Source organism: Trematomus bernacchii, unplaced genomic scaffold (assembly GCF_902827165.1).
Source record: "Trematomus bernacchii unplaced genomic scaffold, fTreBer1.1, whole genome shotgun sequence".
NCBI classification, from domain to species: domain Eukaryota; kingdom Metazoa; phylum Chordata; class Actinopteri; order Perciformes; family Nototheniidae; genus Trematomus; species Trematomus bernacchii.
The window spans coordinates 10,771,224-10,794,182 of NW_022987714.1; the positions used below are offsets into that span (position 1 = coordinate 10,771,224).

General features: G+C 43.0%; 1 protein-coding gene across 1 annotated transcript; it reads right to left on the reverse strand.

Moving 5' to 3' along the window:
* Positions 1-6,709: 6,709 nt before the first annotated feature.
* Positions 6,710-22,678, reverse strand: LOC117491525 (zinc finger protein 536-like). The gene is made up of 4 exons (XM_034141551.1): positions 22,670-22,678; positions 20,650-22,297; positions 14,066-14,989; positions 6,710-7,136 (listed from the first exon to the last, which is right to left on the reverse strand). Exons 1-4 carry the CDS (start codon positions 22,676-22,678, stop codon positions 6,901-6,903), a joined length of 2,817 nt encoding a protein of 938 aa, XP_033997442.1. The 3' UTR covers positions 6,710-6,900.
* Between the last annotated feature and the right edge of the window lie 281 nt (positions 22,679-22,959).

The window sequence follows — 22,959 nt, forward strand, 5'->3', positions numbered from 1 at the left end:
ATAAATCAGGCGAGTGGATGAAAGTTGAAAAGACAAACACAAGGACACAAATAGGAGTCCCATAGATAATCCTTTAAACATTTTTAATCAAGACGTCAGCTACAGGAAAGATGAATGGAGCATCCATCTATGTGTAATTAAACTTGTGCATCATCATAATGTAGATATAATGTGATAAACAGCCTGACGGTGATATACTGATACTAATAGTGTGGTGAGTGATTTGAGCTTCATCCTCGCTTGAGGTTTGCATTGTAGTGCTGAAGGTAAATAATTTGAGCTATATTGGCATTATGTGTTTACATTGTGAAACTGCGTGCGGATAGATACAAACTGTATATCTTATGTATAATTTGGCAGTGGATGATTTTAATAATCAACACAAAATGTACTTTTTGATGAAGCCCAGGCAAACTGCTCCTATACCGTATCAATATGATAGACAGTTATCATTAGGATTTTCTTCTGTAAATACATCCTTAATTATTTGGAAGGAAATCAACTGATTGCATCATCCCATCAATGCGAATCAACACTTTACTGGAAAAAGATGTCATAAAATATTCCCAGGATTCAGCAGAAACAGTTATCTCTGTCTGCTACATGTTTATCTTGTGATCCCTCGGACGCCTCACCGTATTGCTTTCCTTGCACACTCAATCTATCATTTACTGGAAAAAAAATCCCCTTTCATTTGTTTATACACAAGAGATAAGAAAACACTTTGAGTACTTATGAGACAATCCAGCGTGCATCAATATTTTTCACATGAGCCTCATTTAAAAATGTTAGGAGACATGCTTTGTGTCACTCTCTTTGCGTCTCCCACACACTTTGCTGTCAGAAGGCATTCTCACCCATGTCTTTTTCATCAAATTCAAGGAACAGGAGACGGCACACAACACCTTCCGACACTCAGACGCGCAGTGTGACGGCTGGAGAAGGAATGCGAAGAGACAGGAAAACAAACAAAAAACATGGTTAATCTCTGCCAAGTGTGTTTCCTTCACTGCAGATTTAAGGTGATGGGCCTGATTCTATCTGCTCCAAAAAACTCCCTGTACAATACTAACTTCCAATGTCATCGGATTTGCCTGCGTGTTAGGAGGAGGGCGGGGTTGGGGGTAAAGGGTGTGGGTGAGGGTGGGGGGCTGAGATTACAGTGAATGTCACCCTACCTCCTCTCTCAATCATCCACTTTCAATCCATCGCCGTCCCGGGGTTTGTGAGACAGCTTGGCGATGATGCCAGTAAAATGGGATCAATAGCATAGGGAAAAACGGACCAGACAATCTCTTACCCCCTTGAACTTCTGTACCCGTGATTGATTTGTCCCCTGCCACAGCAGAGGAGACATTAGAGACACGGAACATGTGTGTGGCTGCACATATGTGTGTGTGTGTGTGTGTGTGTGTGTGTGTGTGTGTGTGTGTGTGTGTGTGTGTGTGTGCACCTGTGTACATGTGTTGAAAGCATGTTTTTGTAAAAGTGGGACGTATGCGCGTGTGTGTGTGTGTGTGTGCCTGGTGATTGATGATCTGAAGCACACACACATCATCAGCAAGGCATTTGCGAGGTGTGTGAGTCAGGAGCTGTCATCCCCCTCAGTCTCCCCAAGCAGAGGCCTCGGCTGCTGATTTATAGTAAATCATTAAAATCTGCTTATTATTGCAGCAGCTCATCACCCGCCCCCCTCTTCCTTTAGTCCCCATAACCGGCCCCTCCCCCACCAAAAACTTGCCACGCCACTGCGGAGACACACAGAGAGGAGATTTCTTTTGACCAGCTCAGCGACAATAACTTAAAACACCCAGAGTGATGGTCAGCAGGTTCTGGCACATTAAATCCATTTCTGACGCGCGTTTGAAAATAAATATACCAGATGTCTTGTTTCATAAACGTTGGCTGAAGAAGCCAATGAAAGAATCTGGCTGTGTTCCTGAACAACAGCTGGAGCACAGAGGAAAAAATAGGATAAAGAAACTTTCTTATGGGCACTCATGCTCACATGTACATAAACACACACACACACACACACACACACACACACACACACACACACACACACACACACACACACACACACACACACACACACACACACACACACACACACACACACACACACACACACCTGCACACCTCTACTGTCTTCTGTCTATGAAACTGAAAATGTGATGTGACTTGAACAATGACAGGTGTGTTTGTCAAGGATGTGGCTGTCACTTCAAATAAATGGACGGGAGCATCTTCCCAGGAGACACTTCTTAGGGTTTGTCTGGTCACACTGCGCTTCAGTGCAAGCTGGAGAACAGTAAGTTGTCAAAGTGGCATTCAGGGAACCCCGCTTAGGTGTCATCAAAATAAAAAAAGATAATCCAAAAGTAGTTGAGGCTTTCATTTCATCAGGAGTATACTGGCCGTTAAATAGTGTCTTGTGTTGTGAGAAAGAAAGTCATTATCAGGGCGTCTATCCATCTGAAGATCGTTAGCATGAACAAATCCGAGGATCAGTGTTTTGGAGACGTACTATTCAAGCAAGTTGTGCAGGGCACGGAATAAAATGATGATAATCATTTCCACTGAATAACTCAAGTGAGAATCACAGCTTGTCTATTGTCACTTTGCGGTGCGTGGTTTGTCAAATGCTTTTCAATTACAGCCTTTAACTTGAGGCACTAGCACATCCCCATGAAGTGATTTTAATGGAGTTTGGTGCAATTGTTTGTTATGCGAGACAGGTCTTACGTTCGAAAGCAGAAGAGCGAGAAAGAGAGGATGCTTAAAACTCAAATGAACTTCGAGTGATAACACGACACAAGCCGCTGAGCAGGGGTGTAGTTGTGGGCTTAAATCGAGTCATTCTTGTCACTGGTGTTTAACTGAACATGTGTATTGTACAACATGAGGGGGGCTACCCTCTTACATGTACTAAAACTCAAAACATAGGAGCTGGCATCTGATTTGGCAATTACAGAATGGACCTGATTGTCTCCAACACCCCAAATGAGTCTTATGATGTCCCACTTTCCTCTTTCAAACCTCCTCTATCCCCTAATAGTGCAGCCCCTCCCTGACACGTACAGTAAAACAACCTCCTCCCTCCATTCTCCCTCTAAAGCTCCTGGATCCTCGGAGCACAGGTGCAGGACTACGGGGCTACAGCCCACAGGCCCTGGATGCCGAAACAGGAGAGGCGAGCCGGCACACATGCAGAATTACAACGCCTCCATTTCTCACACTGACATAATCCCCATGTTTTATTTGTCCCCTTGTAATTCTTTTTATATCTTGGGCTTATGTTCTTTGGCATTCATTCAATCCCAGCCTCGGGACACGGGGCTCTACTAGGCCCATATGTGTGCCTTGCTCCAGTTAACGCATATTAGTTCCTTTGTAACTGTGACTAAACTGGCACATCTCAGCAGGGAGATGCACCGGCTTTGACTGACAGGCCATGTCTGGATCCTGTACTTTGAGTCTCGCGCAGACTTGTCAAACACGGGCCCTGTCAAAGCATCCCTCACTCTGCTGTCAGGAACCACGGAGAGCTGCAGAGGGTTCGCAGCTCTGACCATATGTCTCTGAATTACCTCTATGTGTGTGTGTGTGAAGTAGAGAATGAATATTATCTCACACTCCGCTGTTCCTCAGTATTTCTTTTACCAAAGCTGAGTTTCAGAAGCATGTTGCTGGCGTGTTCCTTCTTTCCCTCAGTAGACAAAATCCTTAGGGTAAAACTAAGTGAAGCATTTTTCATGCGTGCGTTTTGGAGAGATTGCTTTTGTGAGAGAAAAAATTGGGACTTTAATACCCTGATCAGATCAGTCACTAAAATAACATCGAGAAAGCTTTTCCAATAACAGCTTGATATTAGGACTTCAGCGCCGTGTTGATGTATGTTGTCGGCAGAGAAAATCTGTTAAGTCTGTGCCATGTAATGCCAACAGTCTTAAATATTGTTTTCACAACTGTGCAAGCTAATTACCTTTAATTTTTCATCTGTGCTCCAAGGGTTGTAGGAGACTGTGATTAGTGATTCATTACTTCTCATTACCTGGCCTGTCAAAGTGTTTCCTTTACTTATTCAAGCTGATTAGCTGTACATGGCCCGCCTCTCTCAATGAGGCTGAGAAAGAGACCTCAAACATGGTCTGCAGATAAGCAACTGTAAGCAGTAATAATGATGGGAGGGATAATGAAGAGGAGCATGTCGAAAAAGGAAAAAAGAAGATTGAGGTGATCATTTTCATTAACAGCCAATTAAAGGGGGCATATCCTCCACATTTTAAGTTTCATATTTGTGCTTTGGGTTTCGACTGAATAATGTTTAAAACATTTTGGTTTAAATAAACATAGTCTTTCTCTCAAACTATCTTCCTGAATATACTGGTCTTCCCACTCTGTCTAAAACACTCTGTTTAAGTGCCTGTCTCTTTAAGTCCATCTCTGCTCTGATTGGCTGGGAGAAAAAACTGAAAAGATTGTTAGTGAGATACTCAGACTCAGCTGTATATTGTAATGAGCTTGTAGGTGACATAGGAAGGGGATACAAATGTGAATAGGTTCTTGATTCCAATATTTCCTGACCAAGGCAGCCCACATAGAAATATAGTTGTCTTATTAACCAATTTGTGGGTTGGCATGCATTCAAGATACTCAAAGGTACGTGAAGAAGCACTAAAAGGTATGTTTTTCATGATCTGTATTTTCAATTTAAACTGACATTATTCTAAACAGGGGTTGATAATAAAACCCACGCTGACAACCATTTCCAACATAGGCTGACATGTCCGCCTTTTCTCCTGAGAAGAGTTATTTATAGGTGCCATAGAATGAGGATTGATTTACTGCAGGTAAACAGGATGTCATTCTAAGCAAAAGGTCAAGGTGAGCCAGAGCTAGGCGGAAAAAATACAGGAATTAAGCATCTGTGTATTTCACTCATCTGTCAAGCTAATCAGGCTGTGGAGGCATGATGGAACCTGATAACATGCAAACTGCCATTTTAGATAAAGCGATGACACGATGAGTCCTTGAGTTCAAACGTAAAACAGCGCTGGGAGCAATGAGTAAAAAAGATAACAAAGCGGCAAAAAAAACCTGAGTATGACATTGACCATGGTTGTGAGACATTAACTAAAACATTCATCACCGTTAGGAGTAATTAACAAACTTCCCCGGCATTAATTAAAGGGCCCTGCTTTAAGGGAAACTGTGCTTAATTAGGAAGTTTGACAGGAGGAGGCCTTAGGGATGATCCATATCCAGAGGGCTGTTGGAGGGGTGCAAGTGACAGAAATTCCTACATTGCTGAGTTTTTTGGGAGAATTTCCTCCACTTGCTGCAAAACTCTGTGCCCTTGGTCAACTCACAAGATGGTCTGGGCTGGCCTGATGTGGCTTGGCATGGCTCTGAAAAACTATTGACAGGTATGACAGGTCTCCGATTAGCCAGTCAGCTGGAGGCCCAGAACTTGTCACCTGTCAGCCAGAGAGATGAAGGGTGAGTGAGCAAAGGTGCAGCAGAACAAGAGATGATAGAGAAATGTCAAGGGAAACAGAGGAGAGAAAGGATTGGTGACATTGGCGTACAGTGCAAACACAAGTAGCAGCGATAGAAAACACATGTATATGAGGCCTGAGTCACCTGTAGAAGTGATGTGAAGAAGTCCAGAGGGTTTGAGGATGACAAATGTGTACCCAAAGAATCTGTGATTGGATCGGGGATTAAGGGGCTGGCATGTCTCTGAAGGGAAACAGGCAGGAGACGGACAGACAGAGTGGAAGAAAGAGAAAGAGATGGAAGGGATGGAAGGGGGACAGTAAACGAATGTCAGACTGCCCAGGCAGGGAGACAGAGTGGCAGAGTGGGTGGGCTTTGACAGACACATCTCACACAGGCTGACAGCTCCGTCAATAGCCCCAGGATGGCCACCCTGATTGACAGCTAGCAGGTGGCGCATGAATGGAGTTGTCAGGCCGACTGTCAGTCAAAGTCACATCGCTGTGGCTACAAGGCCCTGGCTGAACAGGCACACAGCTGCCCAAGGTGATCTCTGGATGTACGGGCAGACTTTTGGCACAGGAGGCCGAAGCAGCTCAGATCATGCTAAAATTACCATATAGTAGCTGCATACAATAGCCATGCTGATTGGGGCTATTTCATACAAGTGGGCAGATCTGGTGCATACACACATTGGTGGTGACACTCGATTTTATAGCAAAAGTAGAGAAAAAAAGGATTTGAATGTACTATCAATGCATCTCTGCAGTTTTTCCATTTCCTTGGTTCCCCTTAATTGAGCATTGTTCCAGCACGAGGGCATGAAGCATAGGAGTTAATGGGCAATAATTATATGTGAGAGAGGCTTTCTCCCTGGAGTGGAATCCAGAACAAATGGAAGCTCCGATGTGCAACATTCTACTTCATTACATCTGCCGCGATTAAAGCCCGAACATCTGGCACCATATCCTGACAGATAGACAGGACTTCTGGACTGGAAGGGAAATCGAGCGATATTTACAAAAATGTAACACAGGGTATTTACTGGATGAAAGAACAAGTGCTTTGGGCAGGCATGGTACATTCTCCCTATCACACAAGTGTTGAACTGATAGATGCATGTAAGCACAAGTAAATCGTTTTGACACTTTTGACAAAATGAACGGCACTAAATACCCTCGCTACACTTTCACATCACAACGGACTTTATTATTATTATAGGCAGCTTCTTTGCTACAGATAAATACATACTGTGGCTCTTCAAGTAAACACTGGAATGTACATCAAGGTTGGTTGTTAACATTTTTTTTTTACATTTTCAATCATCCTAACCCCTTCGAGGTGAAGCTAAAACAATAAGCATGACTGTCTGTATCTGCTGTTGCCATGACAACATCAAGTCCCACAGAGTGATGTCATGCCAATCTGGTCTCTTCCTGCCACACGATTATCTCCCATGATGCTCTGAGGCAATCTGGAGGGCCTCTGTGGCTGGTGCGAGCGTCGCAGGCGGCGGTCGGGGTAGAGGCTGTTGTCAAAGGGCTTGCGGTGGACACACAGGACGTGGGTCTTCAGGTTGCCCTTCTGGGAGGCGCTGTAGGGGCAGTACCTGCACTGGAATGGCTTCCGACCTGGAAAAGACAGAGAAATCAGACTTATTACCAATACTTATTAATGTGAGCCAGTCATATTAAAATAGTTTAGCAGCTCTGTTGGGAAACAAAACGTCACAGTACAGTACGGAAGCCGTGAGAGGCAAGTTAATAAAAACAAATTCTGGGGATTTATTTTCATAGTCTGATCAGAATCGTTTTGGGATCTGTGTTTATGACTAAATAACAGGTGAATTAATGTTTTAAAAGATCTCTAAAAACAAGTGGGAGAAATAGTTAAACCAGAATACTTTTTTCTAAGTTTCTTTTTTTCTAAATTATTAATAATAATAATAATAATAATAGATGACATTTGTATAGCGCCTTTCAAGGGACCCAAGGCCGCTTTACATGGTGAACAAACAAACAAACAAACAAACAAACAAACAAAAGTAAATAAAGTAAAGTAAAACATTTAATAAATAGCAGTAGGAGTGGAAACAGGGGGACTGTATTTGTAAATTAAATTAAATAACACAAATTTAACTGAATTCAAGTGTTTGTTGTTATACTTGTTTTGGTCATAAGAGACTGTGGTGCACCACTACCCCATTTCTAACTCACCTGGAAGAAAACAATGCTTTTATTCATAATTAGAATATGGTGTAGAGGTGCACTTAAGCTTGTTGTGGCTGAAAAGAGTATTACAACAACACTTTAGAGTTATGATCCTTACATTTGTTTTACCAAGTCAGACTTAGATCACATGATTTACACCTTTTAAGGCTTCCGTGGGACAGGTTTCTGTTCATGGAACAGCTTTGTGAAAACAAGCAAGGTCGAATTTTTGTTCTGTGAAAATGGTATGGTTATAAATCTTGATATTAAATGTTTATCTTGGCAAGTCATTTCTTTTCTGTATTCGAGACCAGATGTTGCCAGGTGTGAAGTTAAACTTTGACTGAAATGCTAGGGTGGCAAATGAAAACACACAAAGACACTCATGTTTCAATGGGGCTAAAACAAGTTTCCTTTTAGTTATAGAGTGCTAAACTCACTGTGGTATTGTTGGAAAAAATAAATAGAAAATAGAAGTCTAAAACTGTGGCCTAATAATAACAATTTGTACTTTTAAACACTAGCACTTCATCAGTAGACAGGTTTTTATAAAAGGCCAGCAAGTTTCAAGTTATTGTAACATATTTCCTGACCACAACTCAAACACATCCCTACACACATACATGCACGCACACACACAGACAAATAAACACACACACAAGTGTTGAGTTGAGGAATGACAGACGTCTGCAGCTGGGAGGCAAGGCATGCCAAAACTTCCTGTCTGTCCCCCTCTTTAGCGCCCGCTACAGAACTGCAACTCCAAATAATGTGAAGCTAAATGACAGAGCACGGAGTGTACCTTTAAGATACAAACAACAAAGCAAACCGCTAATAGCTTCCAGAAGTTTAGCTGACCTCAATAAAAATCAGTATGACACCCAAGCCTGAAGGTGTAGCTAAAACAAAAACAGTGCTGGATGACTCATCTACCTGTCCACATAGACAGACATGTGTCCTTGTTCACTGCTGTGCTATTTTTGAGATGTTACCTCATATAGTGACATTCTCTTTTCCTTTTTGTCTAACGCTTTAATGTGTTTTTCTGTGATTCATGGTTACAGTAAACCATTATGTGCTGATGTCATCTGACATCACTTCCCAAAAACTGAGGGCTGTCTCAGCCTTTTCCCCCCACCCTCGCCTCTTCCTCTCTATCATGCTCCTCATCAGAGCCGAGACAGCTGTACGCAGCTGAACACTCACTTTCACATCTACATAAAAAAGGTGTTTTTTTGGGGGGAAAGTGGGAAAACTCACAGACGGTGTGAGCAATAAAAGGTAATGCTCCATCTGTTGGTGTATAATAACCTGATGGCCGTAAAGGACACACACACACACACACACACACACACACACACACACACACACACACACACACACACACAAACACATATCCACACACACCAGTCAGAGAGAGGATAATGCCTGACACATCTGAATATCATCAGGATGGCACAGTTGGGTGTGTGTGTGTTTGTGTGAATGTGTGTGTGTGTGTGTGTGTGTGTGTGTGTGTGTGTGTGTGTGTGTGTGTGTGTGTGTGTGTGTGTGTGTGTGTGTGTGTGTGTGTGTGTGTGTGTGTGTGTGTGTGTGTGTGTGTGTGTGTGTGTGTGAGCCGTCTGGTAGGAACAATGGTGAAAGAGAAGCTTTGTCAAAATCCAGGTACAGAGCAGTTTAGCGTTAAACTCCAACCATCTCACTTCACCGTCTCCAAACCTCAATCAATGGACGTGGAATAAACAGGATATAGGAATGAACAGTAAAAGACAAGCATCCCTGATTATGTGCCTCTCTTTAAAGATGAGCATGTAAGGTGGGGAGATCTATTTACAAAAACGGAAATAATATTCATAACTATATTCTGATTGTTTGATCAACTGAAACCTCCATGTCCTACAGTTGCAGAGAACATAACTGTTTTTTTACATTATATGAATTCCACCTAGTTCTCAGAGTCTCCACTGAGTGAGTGAGTGAGTGAGTGAGTGAGTGAGTGGAGGGGTAACCTATCCACTAGATGCCACCAAATCCTATGCACTGGACCTGTGTGTAACCAATTGTTTGGTAATTTTTGCCTTTATTTGACAGATGAAACAATAAACTGAAAAGAATGGGAGATAGAGATGGGTATGATATTCAACAAAGGATCGAAGGCTGGAAATGAACCTGGGATAATGTGGCTTGCGCTGAAACCATTGAGTTACCATGCGGTCCCTTCTGCATCTCTTAATCTGATTAAATTGCTCTTTTAAAAATAAGCATGTAGGAACTGAACAAATCCTACTTTCCCACATTCAACTGTTACATTGTAACTTGAATGAACAGATTTCCCTCAATCTTGTTAAAATCTTGTAAATGCACCCTCAGGACATGAACAATCCTGTAGCCCATTACACTCTCATAACGTCAGTTAATAATAAGCCAAAAGGTCTTGCGTCGACATCAGTCGCTTGTTGCCCTGCTTGTCTCCCCCCCTCCTCTCTTTCGCCTTTCTTTCTTTCTCTCCCTTCTCGTCTCCCTGGGTCTGCAGTTCTTTCTTCCCTCCCACCAGAGGAGAGGGGAGGTCCAGGAGAGGGCAACCTCCAAATAAGTTCCATTAATCACAGGCCAAAGTCTAATGTAACTAATATTTTACAATTAGAGGAGACAGCAGTGGGCTCAGAGCCATCCATCTCTTCACCACATGATCTTCCATTCATAGGCTGCTCGGGCCATAGCTTCAGAACAGCCACACACACAAACACACACGCACGCACACACACACGTACACAGATGCACAAATAGACCGAACAGGAAATGAGAGGGGTGGGATTGTGTGGTGTTGAGAGAAAGAGTGAAGGAAGAAAAACAGAATGAGTGATTACTGACTTTGACTCTGTACGATGCTGACATTGAACTGTATTAAATGACAGTTCTTGTTTAATAAAACTGGGGCCCTGTGTAATTCTGGGCCATCATTTGCATCTATTATGATAACATTATACTCACCAAAGCAATTGCTGAGATCTGGGAACACGGCAACATCACTATAACGAAGTCAGACAAGAAACACGGGCAGTCAGACAATCAGACAGATTGTAAACAAGCTAACAATACAGCCTGATTATCAGGGGAAATCACAGGAAATGTGTGTGCACATAACTAGCCTGTATGCTAGGTCAAATATCAACCAGGAAGGCAGTCTATAAACTGTGATGGATGTTTACAATGGATAGTTTGAGTAGTAGTACTAGTAGTAGTAGTAGTAATTAGGTAGTCATTCTCTATCTTAAGCTAATGTGAAACTTTAAAAGGATTTATGATCGTTTGACCACCGTTTCTTGCCTCATTCGACTTGTTTTTAGCAAATTCACTGAACCCGCCAGTAGCTCTCTGTAAAACTATAAGGTGTTATTTTTACTTTTAGATTTGTGTACAAATTCCTAAAATATATAGTCTAGCTGTTACCATGTTCCCAGGCTTTATGCTAGCTATGCTAACCTTCTCCTGGCTGAGCTTAATATTTATTTGACAGATATGAGAGTGGTTTCTTCACATCTAACTCATTAAGAAAGCAAATATCGGTCATTTCTAAAATGTCAAACTACTCCTTAAAGTACAAGGTAGTACCCTTGCAATAAGTAGAGCTGTGACAGTATAGTGTAGTGCAGTACTAAACATCAAGTAGGCAGCAGTTTGCCACATTTGTTTTGACCCTTCTGTGTTCAACCCACATTTTAGAACTTTGGCTTCTTTTGTGTGAAAGAACGGTGTCAAAAGTTTTATTTTGGTATTTGAATTGTAAAACTATAGTCTGCCCTATAGGTAAGGTGCATAATTTGTTGTGTTTGTACATTTATATGTTTGTACCTACACATGTATTCCAGTGTGTGTGTGTGTGTGTGTGTGTGTGTGTGTGTGTGTGTGTGTGTGTGTGTGTGTGTGTGTGTGTGTGTGTGGTGTGTGTGTGTGTGTGTGTGTGTGTGTGTGTGTGTGTGTTGTGTGTGTGTGTGTCTGTGTCTGTGTGTGGTGAGAGTGTTGTGTGTCACAGGCTGAGATAATGACCATGATGACAGTGGCGGGGCCGACGGGGGCCAGAGGAGCTGAATGGTGACGGATGACACAGGGCTGAGCTCTGATGGCACACAGACAGTGAGTGATGACTGCACATCCTTCCCAGAGCTCCACCCTTCATTATCTCTATAGGGAGAAGCAAGGCACAAAGGCAGGCCGCGCTGCCCTCTCGCTGCCCTCAAACGACATCTGCTCATGGAGACAGCCGCACTACCGCTCCTCTTTCACCTCGCTGTCGCTCCATCTATCTCCATCTATGGTGATCTTTCTCGCTCCTTTTCTCTCGCGTTTTCTCTCGCTCTCTTGTCACCCTCTCCGCGGAGGGTACACAGAGGTCAGACAATGAGATAATGACTCACCCCTTTCAACCTTTCAAATCAGGGCCTTTCCTTTCTCTCTGCCCTCTGTTTCATTCTTAATCCTTTCTTTATCGATCTTCTCATATTCACTTGTTCTCATGAGCCTGAGAGGCCTGCTCTGATGTCGCAGAAGAAACAGCAGGTTTAGGTGAACTTGTTTAAAGTTAGATAACACTCTGAACCTCAAGGCATCTGTGGTGCCACACAAATAGTTGCCCTAATTATTCCTGAGAAAAATGAAAGCATGTTAAACACCTGGTACAGGAAGATGTAGAGGCTTTACCACAGCTTAACAGTTAGAGTGGTAAATGTGGCCATCTAGTGGTGGAGTCAAAGCAGTGCAGAGATGGGAGTTTTTGTTTAAAAACACAAGGGAGGGCTCAGTGAGACTAATGAGCATGCAGACAGGTTCAACCAGAGGTCACCATCTGGCCAATTACCACTGCTGGCACATTGGAGCCGACCTGAACTGTCATCACAAACACATCACTCCATGTCCAAACTGCCCGGCAATATGTCACCATGCCACTCGACGTGCCATACAGTATGGTGAGGATGGGGGCAACAGGAGACAGCCCCATGACAAAGCCACCTGGTCAGCACTGCAGACAGGACAGGCTGCCGGGCCACCTGCTTAGTTCAGTTTTGGAGGACGCTCGATGGACTCTCAATGTCACATACTCGTCTCAATGTCCAGTTTGACTGACAGGTGTTTATTGTGTCTACTGTGTCTTCCTTCTCTCAGGGAGAAAAAAAAAATATGGAAGATAATTCTGCAGCAATCAAAAGGGAAGGGATGCTTTAAATAACTCCAAACCAAAAACTAAAACATTGCTATCATTGCTGCGACACCAAGCGATAGTCACAGTATAATGTTTTTGTTGTTGAATGGAGCAAATTGTCCCTTTTTTCAAAACAAGAAATATAAAACATAAGGTACCCTCAAAGACGACGACTCAAAACATACAGCTTTTGATCTGATTTGTAATTAAAACGGCTTTATACGCAATAAAAGGGTGGAAGAAACATAAACAGCGCAATCTCCATGACATGAGTTGAAGGAGAGGGCTGCTTTTCGGCATATTATAATAACCATCTGTACAATCAAATAGAAAACTACATCTTGCTGTTAGAATCATAAAGAAAGGGAACAGATGTTAATCCCTAATGGAGTTGACAGGCACTTTCCTGTCTTTCACATGAACATATTGAGTTTCTGAATAAGAGGGGGATCAGAGGGAAGGTGTATCATGTTGCACTCATAATACATGCATATCAAAGACCCCAGCTGTTGGATTCCCTCTCTTGAGAGACAGCATTATTAAATCTGCACTCAGCAAGCATATCACACCAGCACAAGAGCTTAAGCCTCTCCGTCAGTGGGCTTCCATTGGCTTGGGTGATTTGTAACCTATCACACAAGGAGATTATATCATCCTTTAAAGTGTGGGGGTAATCAGTGCCACACACCTGTGTCTTCTTTAGCCCCTATTTGAGATCAGAGATACGAACTGGGATGAAGAAAAAACGTAAGTGCTATAAAGGAAGGGTGTTGTTTGTAATTGGCAGGATTTATTCTCACACACTCACACTCGCTCTTCACACTTACTGTGTCAGGTGAGGGAGGAGATACTGCCAAACACTTTTTTTTTGGGGTGGCAGCATTCTTGTGGCTCACAATATCATGCATGCTAGGCAGCCACTTATATATACAATTAAGTTAAGCAATTGTATTATTGTTATATGGCCATCTACAGTCACATTGACATGGGTTGGTACAAAGCATCTGAAAGGAGATAACAAGATGAAAGAAAAAATAATGGACCCGTCTTTGTCCACTAGATGGCAATAGATACTTTCAAATCCGAAGGCAGCCCTGGCTTTACTTCAGTGACAGCTGCATTTAACATACATGATACATAAGCCGATGCTCACCTGATGCAACATCTGTCTCCATGCTCCCCCCATCGTTCAGACTGACGTTGTGTGTGCTGCTCATGTTCCCCTGGGATCTGAGGTAGGAGAGCAGGCCGCCCTGGTGCTGGAGCTGATCTGCCTGTCCTGGAGTCAGGTTCTCCAGAGAGGAGATGGGAGATTCAGCCACTGCTCTGCCCCAAGGTCCCGCCTTCTCATGCTTCTTTTCTCCTGGAATCTGGAAATCAGCCTCTCCCATCTCTTCGGGCTCGAGGATATCATTTTTCAGGACCTTCCACTTGGCAGCATCATCATTTTCATCATCCCTCCCTTGCTCAGATTTCTCAAATTCACCTTCACCGTTGTGACCTGTGGAGCCAGCACTCAGCGCGTTCATCTCTCCCTTTATTCCCTGCACCAAAAGGTCACACTGATATGCGGGCTTCACTCCGAGTTCAGCTGCAGCATTAGAGTAACTTTGTAGCCTTCGGGCCAGGGAGGAGGAGAGTCCATTACTGAAAACGCCAGCCATCTGAAGCAGTTCAGCCGAAGACATCCCTGAATGAGACATGACAGAGTCTGGCCTGACAGACAGGTCTAAAGGCTCGTACTGGGACTTCCTGGTTGGAGCAGATAAAGAGGCGTCTACACCTGCGTCTTTGTCAGTGATGTCGGGCTGCTTGTTGATGAGCAGGGTGTTTTCACTGTGGTTCTCCAAGCCAAGGTACTGGGCCGGGCTCCAGCCTTCCCTGGATCGAGGTCTGAGCTTGGGGTTGGGGTTGGGGCTGGAGCTGCTGCTGCTGCTGCTGGTGGGCTGCAGTGGAGAAGAAAGATCCCTGCTGTTTTGCCAGTGGGGGAAGTGGTAGCGATCCAGATGGAAGCTGAGGGAGGCTGTCTGTGCAGCAGTGAAGTCACTGGAGACCGGACACCTGTAGACTTTCTCACCTAACACAGACAAGAACAACAAAGACATAATACAATCCAAATCAAATTAGGAAACAATGTTTATATGAGGCATATACTGAGCGTTCTGTTGTGAGAAAAGTATGTACCAACAACCGATGTCTAAACATGAAAAATGTTGCAATCCCACACCAGGCTGAGTTGAATGATTTAAGGGCTGCCCTGCAGTAAATCAAGCTTGTAATCAGCTTTCAGCTCCAGTGATCCATCATTTTACAGTATGGACGCCACCACCATGTGCAATAAATACACCCAAAGATGTTAACACCAAACAAGATTCTTCCAGAAATAATAAACAGTCAAATTCAAAGCAACTAGAATAAGGCAGATGTCGCAGACAAGAACCTCATTCCATCAAAACCAGTAAGTGGGTTCCCCAGTCAAAATAACGTCCAACATGTGAGCTGTTCTGATTAACCGCACCACGTACTGTAGCTGAGTTTATTTTTGCTTCATACTTGAAAAATGGTGTGTCGGAGCCATAATTCAAAAAGTACAAAGTGTATTATTGTGGGGAATGATTGAGGGTAATTTTTCTCCTTTTAGCCTATGAAAAATATCCATCTGGAGACAAGATTTGATCTCGCTCACCATAACTTTTAATTAAAGGTAATTTAAATCTTCTTCCCTCTGTTTACCTACAGTTTAATCATTAGCTATCACAGAAACTCCCTTCAGGGTTAAACACACTGCATGTTACCATTTTGAGTTAGTGATTGTCTAAGACCTCAGCCTTGCACTGTCTTTAAACAGCCCAGCTGTTTCCCTGCCATTCCAATTACAGTAAAAGTCATCCGACACCATTAAGCCACAAATATTGGCAGTTTATTGCCCAACACTCTCCTGGCATTTGAAGGTCAGGTCATACATTATACTGTGTCTTTTAGGGATGCGTCTGGGATAGGGAGATAAACCCACCACCATTAATTTAATTCTATGCATATTGATGCCTTATTGTTCTTCTTTAATGGACTAATATCTGAGTTACAACAGTGATTCATCCCCGCCAGAGAAATATCAATTTCATATACCTCAGGATCTGACCCTGAGGCAATGCTCTGAGGTAAATATAAATCTAATGATCTGTAGTTGTTACTTCACTTTGTTTCCAACTTTAATAGAAAACCCCGCTTTTGTGAGGTGAACAGTAGTAAAAGAAGATTTTTTTTTACTATTTCAAATGCACAAACCCATAAAATAACAGCCACATATTAACTAAATAGAGCTGAACCTAATGAAATTGAAAAATCACTGCTGAAATGGCAAATCCGTGCCCCTGACAGAATGCAGTCACCCCTGTTTGTACTGTATATGAGTTTGTGTGTGTTTGTGTGTGTGTGTGTGTGTGTGTGTGTGTGTGTGTGTGTGTGTGTGTGTGTGTGTGTGTGTGTGTGTGTGTGTGTGTGTGTGTGTGTGTGTGTGTGTGTGTGTGTGTGTGTGTGTGTGTGTGTGTGTGTGTGTGTGTGTGTGTGTGTGTGTGGGTGTGTGCATGTTTTATTTAATGTCTGTATACATGTGCGTGGCGACGTGCGTGGGCGTGCAAGAGCGGGAAAGAGACTTCAACAGTGCCACACCCTCGTCTCCAGTAAGAGACAAAAAAATCCAAACAGCTTAATGGAACTCTTTCAGACGCACGCCATATATCTAAATTATTCTGCGGCTTAAATTACGATGACATTACCGGCCAGCTCCAAATGCAGAAAACACATATATCTGACCTCATCTTTCAGCGTGGACCCATTTGCCAGCCTACATGAGAGCTGTAAAACAATACAAAGAATGAAGACTCTGCCCTTTTTTTCCCTCTTCATTTGGATGGGTGCCATCTTTGTGATTGCCTGGTTCATGCTAACTTAATCAGTTTAAGATTTACTTACACTGCCGAGGCTCACATTATGTGAGGGGAGTCATTTTAGAGCTTAGATTTATCAACCAAAACTCCAATTACTGCATCATTACAAACCCCAGCCTCTCTCACCTAACACAGAGCATCTAATGAAGTGATGCGTATGAGTTATCCGCCCTTACTGGATGTGCAAGGCAGAGGAAAAAGGTAAATAAATAAATAAATGCTTCAAGTGAGCCGTGTCTTTGGAAAAAGCATGCAGCTGGCTTGGACGAGTGATTCATTTCATATGGAAATAGGCTTTAAGATTTACAACACACATCACCGTCAATGCAATCACGGGCTCACATACTATATGCTTACTTAGGCATTTGGCAGGTATATTGTAGATATCAAACTCTACACAGTGAGGTTTTGGCTCTTTCTATATATGCAATCAGGCACCTGAAAATGCAAAGCACAGATACATGGTGGCTGGTTTGGTTTAAGATGAAACAGAGTGAGAGCGAGAGAGTCACACACAAGACTGGTGAGAAAAACAGGGGCACCAGATGTTCTTTGATGTTTATAATAGCATATATTATTAATATTAATTAGACCACATAGTCAATGACGCATTTGGGACGTTTCCAAGTCAATTAAGCCAAATGGCATTCAGGAGACGGTGGAACAATATTTCAAGGCAGGTGTTCAGAACTCCCTGGGTAAATCTTTTTATCTGCATGCTAGGAAAACAAGCATTTTGAGCTTAATTTGAGCCTCATATCTGCAATAATAATTAAAAAGAGGATTAAAAGACAGAAGTGAGAGTGAGACAGGAAAGCCAACAGGTAATCAGTTTAGACAACCCAGTCAGAAAGAGTGTGATCTCTGAATGAGTGCAGAATTAGTTAGATTAGGAAATCTTTGGTTATAAAATGCTTTTACTGTCAGCAGTCGCAAATAATAGAAGGATGTAACATCCACATTAAAAAGTGATACTCTGTACAGCAGCTTGCTTTATCTATGTTTCTGAGTGAACTGCTGCTCATATTACCAATCAACCTTTTACAGACGCTTATCATTCCAGGCTCTCGTAGCTGTAACGCTTACAGTAAAATAAGTGTAAAAGCATGGAATAAGAGACAAAACACATGTGGGGACAACATCATTACATGGTGTCTGCTCACTGACCTTGAGGTTAAGAGTATTGAATGGGACTAATTAATAACTGTCAGAGCATTTTATGTTTGTTAGGCATGTTTTTTATTCTGAGCAGGGATCTAACCGGCCCAATGTAGGTCAGAGGCCTCAAGCATGCACCCTTCATTAGTTTATCATTTTAAGAAGACGTCGTTAGTCTTAATCTCAGATTATAATTAAAGTCAAAGTGCATCTTCAAATCTGTCCTGATGAGATATTGAGAGAAGTCATTTGCAACACACGCCTTCTATTGAAATCAAAGTGTGATTTCTAATTTAAGATGCCGGGTATTTGTAGTTCAAAATCTAAATCCAGCACTGTGTCTGGATGTATCGAGCAAAGAAGCCGTCTCTCACTCTGACAGCCACGACTGTACTATATTTGCTATCCATATTGAGAACATCAATAACTTCATGACCACCATAGGCTGACTATGAATAATGCAGCCAGTAATTCTGGACTAATCAATGTTCCTCAAGCTGAACATCTGGCAGTGGTAATTCTTCCTCAGCATCTCCGCTCTCCTGAATTAGAAAACACTCGCTCTCTCTTCCCCCACGTCCAACCATCGAGACAGACAGACTTGATCAGTTACAACCCACCCCCCCACCTCCGAAAAAACTTATCCCTGTTATTAAACCCTCATCAAGTGGTGCGTGTTCTCCATATGTGTAGGATTTACCTATCTGTCCCGCAGCAGACCTGTGTGTTGAGCCAGGGCCAGCAGCGTGTGATTGTGTTAATTAATCTGTCATTGTGAGCGCAGGGAGCAGCTGCAGAGGTCTCTGGGATATATTGTCAGAGCTAAACAATGCGGTGCTAAGCCCCCAGAGTGAGTCTACCATTACACAAGACTAAGAACAGAGAGGAGAGGAGGAGGAGAAGGGGGAGAGAGAGCCTGCCGGATCCATCATTGACTAAAGCAATGACGCCTGACCTTTACAATGAATTAGTTTCCATGCTTAATATTGACTGAAATTAGAGTCTGATACTGAATGTGCCATCCCAGAACTGTGTGCACTCAAATCCTCAGCTAGCCAGCTATCATAAATGTTTCTGGAAGTGACACCGTATGGTCTCGGAGATAGGGGGAGAAGAGGGAAAGTAAAAACAACAGAGCTTGAATATGTTTTTAAAGAGCAACCAGAGAGGGATTTGGCCGTAAACAGCGAGAATTTACATGTAAATATGCAGATAGCTGTATGTGTGTACAATATGGAAACAAAGCATCTAATGAGATTAGACGTGATCCATTTATCTCTGCTATACGGCCAACATTTAAGAGGATGCTGGATCAAATCCCACAAGAGCGCATCAGACTTGGATGTACATAACAGCAGTATTCCAGTGGAAAATAACCATATTGGTAAGCGATGAAAAACAGAACAAAAGTTTCGGCTTGTTTTTCTTCTCTTAACAACGCTGTTAAAGCAGTAATTTAGGCCCATGATAACATGTTAGCAGGACGCCATGACAAGAAAGGCATTTACCCAGAGAGCCGAATCATCCAAATCACCAGGTGGAACAGAAGACTATCAATAAAAATACCAGGTGGTAGATCAAATCATAAAAATCACTGGGTGGTATATATCAAATCATTAAAAACACCAGATGGCATGCATTAACATCTTGTGCCCCCGTAGGCAAGGGGTGGGGATGTGACGGATATAAAATAGAGGGTACTAATTATCCCTACAATTCAACATGATGCCATTATCTTTTAAAGGAAGACAAAGTCCTTGTGGATGACAGTAATATCTGTGGTGGTGTTGCTGACCCTGAGCTTCATGTCCCCCTACACTTAGTGGGAAGAAAGATGAGGCCATAGCTGTCACTTAGCTACTTTATATATTTTTTAAAGAAAACATAGAAAGAGAATGTATAAGATGAAGAAATCTTTTGTTGGAAGCTGATTTAGTTCACTGTAATACGGTCTGTCATATTATAAATTCTCAGAATAGAAACATGTAGTCCTGCAAAAAACTGGCAAAATAATAAAGGGGCAATCATGTCATTCAGTTTGATGCTTCTATAAAGTTTAGGGGGTGCGCAAGAGACAGACTAAGCCATATAAACAATGTTAACTACAACACTTTGGTTGGAATACAAATGGGGACATTTCTCTACCTGCATTTCCTGTCTGTCAATTAAGGGCAAAAAGCAAAAGAAGTACGTGAAACAAAAGGACTGTACATCACGTCACCCATTAGTTTGTGGACTACAGTTTTGAAATGTTGCATTTTGACCATTGGTTTTTAGCAGTTGCCATTGCCAAGTACAACCAAAAGCTGTAAAATACATTTTAAGGAGACCAAAATGTTATAATTCACTTTCACCAACTGAAAAGTTATTGAAACTCATTGTGAAAGTTTAAAGTTGTAAGAAATAATGAGAGCATCAAAACTCAATCACAAGGTATCCAAAACCTAAAGCATACCCTGTATTATCGTCTATTTTACTCTAAATGGGACCATTATTTACTGAATGAACATTATGATGTATTGCAGAAACAAATGAGACCATAAACTAATAAGGAAAATGTGATGTAATAAATCATTAAGAATTAGACCTTATAGCTTTCAGAAGAAAAGAAAATGTTCTTTGACTGAATTACCTGTAGCTGGAGAAGAAGATTGTGGCCGTTGGTCGAGGCCGCTGCCAGAGTGGGAGCTCCCGGTCTCGGTGAGGATCTCTGTCGGCCCATGACGACTCACGCTGCCTGGACTACCGGGCCTGCTGGTGGCCTTGGTGTCCGGGTCGCTCTGACCCACCTTTCCATCGTCAACGGGAAAACATCTCTCCGTCAGGTAGGAGGAACTCTGCTGCTGTTCTTTAGGACAGAACATTTGCTGTTCAACATTCAGCCCTGGGGTCATGATCTGCCAGCCTGGGTAGCTGCTGAGAGTCTCTCTGTTAGATATGACCTTCTGCAGATATTCCATGCTGGTGGAGCTCAGTGGAGGGGGGAGATGATTTAAACCCAGTAAAGAGGAGCTCTCCGTATCCGTCATAGGGCCTTGAGCTGAGGAAATCATCCTCCCTAGCATCTCCCTAACCTTCATGTCAACGCCTGCTGAGGCCAGTATCTGGCTGTAGTCTTGATGCTCGGCTCTCTCAGCCGTGAGGAACCTGTTGTGAATGTGGGTGATGTACTGCGAGTAAAGGTTGTTCTGGTGGTCTTGCGTTAGGCTATTCATGCTAACAGAGGTGTCATGCTCAGCAGGGAGATTACGCTTAGCAGCCAGCTTGTTGAGGTGGACCTTCATGTGGTTCTTCAGAAACCAGGGTTCTTTGAATCGACGACCGCAGATTTGACAGGAGTGCTCAAAAGAGTTCTTATGTTTCCTCATGTGACCCTTCAGGAACCAGGCCTGGCTGAAGGTCTGTCCACACACCTCGCAGGGGAATTCACCCGTGGGCTTTTTCTTCTCACCAGCCCCCATCACAGGCTTCTGCCCTGAGCCTGATTCAGCAGTAATGTGTGTTGTCTCAACATGGCCGATAAGTTCCTCCTCCTGTGAGGCAGCAAACTCGCACAAGGTGCATTTATAGGGCTTATGGAGGATCCTGATGTGGCGTTCAAGCTCCTGCTGCTTTCTGAACTTTCCTTTGCAGAATGAGCAGCGGAAGCCAGCGGGTTGGGGCTGGATGGGATCATCAGGGATGGCAGCCACCTTAGGGGATGTGGATGTGTGTGGTAGGCTCTCTGCTGCAGCAGAGTTGATGAAGAACAGGGGTTGTGTCGGCACAGTGTGTAACAGTGTGTTTTGAGGTTGGTTTGTATTGGATATTTGCTGTTGGCTGATTTGACCAGCTCGTGTCTGCCTGTCCCTTAGTATCGCCCTTTCCTCAAGCTCATGAAGCAGTCTATTCTCCTCCCTAATTCTCCCACGGCCTTTACCCATAATGCCTTGCTTGTGGGTGCGGAGATGTATCTTCAGATTGCCCTTCTGTGCAGCCCTGTGGTCGCAGTATGGGCACTTGAAGGGCTTCTCACCAGTGTGTGTGCGCATGTGAAGGGAAAGGATGCTGTTGAAGCGGAAGCGTTTTCCACACAGCGGGCAGGGGTACTTCCTGTTCTTGCGGCTGTCATCCTCGGAGGAATTCACCTGGGAAACCATGCTTTGATTGGTAACTCTCAAGAACTGGGAAAGCTCTGCTCTGCCGTTCATGCTGCTGAGAATCCTTGCATCCATGATTTGATTGGCCAGAAGCGCCATCTGGCTCCTAATTGGGTGGGTGGACGGGGTAATGAAGCTGTCCTTTCAGGGACTGGCTGATGTTACAGTATGGTGGTCAGGGGTGTCTGTGTGGGACGGTCGGAAGGTTAGCAGTGAACTGTGTGTTGATTGTTTGCACTCATTCAGTTGAAACAGGATGTGGATTCATGCTGTTCAGATGAATCGTCTGTTTGTTGTAGCTCAGGCCTAAAGAGAAAACAAAAGGAACATTAAGTGCATTCTAATTCTGCCAAAACAAATTAATTATTCAAATACATCAATTTCCAGCCAAAGAGCAGGTGAGTATAATGTCAGTTAACAATTAACAGTGTAAATCTGTACTCTTGCAGCTGCTGTATAATGCCAGAGATGCACCACAAATAGGTCAGGAAATAGAGCAAAGTATGTTCTCACTCTCTTCATCCTGTGTTAATGTATACCTGTGGTTTGAGAATATTGTTGGAGACCGTAAAAACTGCTGATTAAATCTCACCACAAAGACTTCCTCAACAAATATCTCATCTTTACTAAAGGGTAAGGTGAACATATTTGTCTTGATCTCATTGTGAACCGACACACAAGGCAACACAAACATCAAAGACTGTCTGCTTCTACTTGCCCTTCCTTTGCATTTCACAAATCTGCGCTTTAAAAAGAAAAAAGATTAAAGTAACAGAGTTAAGCTTTTTCAGCAGGTCTATTGC

What these genes read in the sequence shown, in the direction of transcription:
- LOC117491525 (XM_034141551.1), bottom strand. An exon ending in ATCTTCTTCTCCAGCTACAG is followed by an intron (nt 14,990 to 20,649) that starts GTAATTCAGTCA and finishes TGTCTGTGTTAG; the next exon opens with GTGAGAAAGTCTACAGGTGT. An exon ending in GGAGACAGATGTTGCATCAG is followed by an intron (nt 7,137 to 14,065) that starts GTGAGCATCGGC and finishes TGTCTTTTCCAG; the next exon opens with GTCGGAAGCCATTCCAGTGC.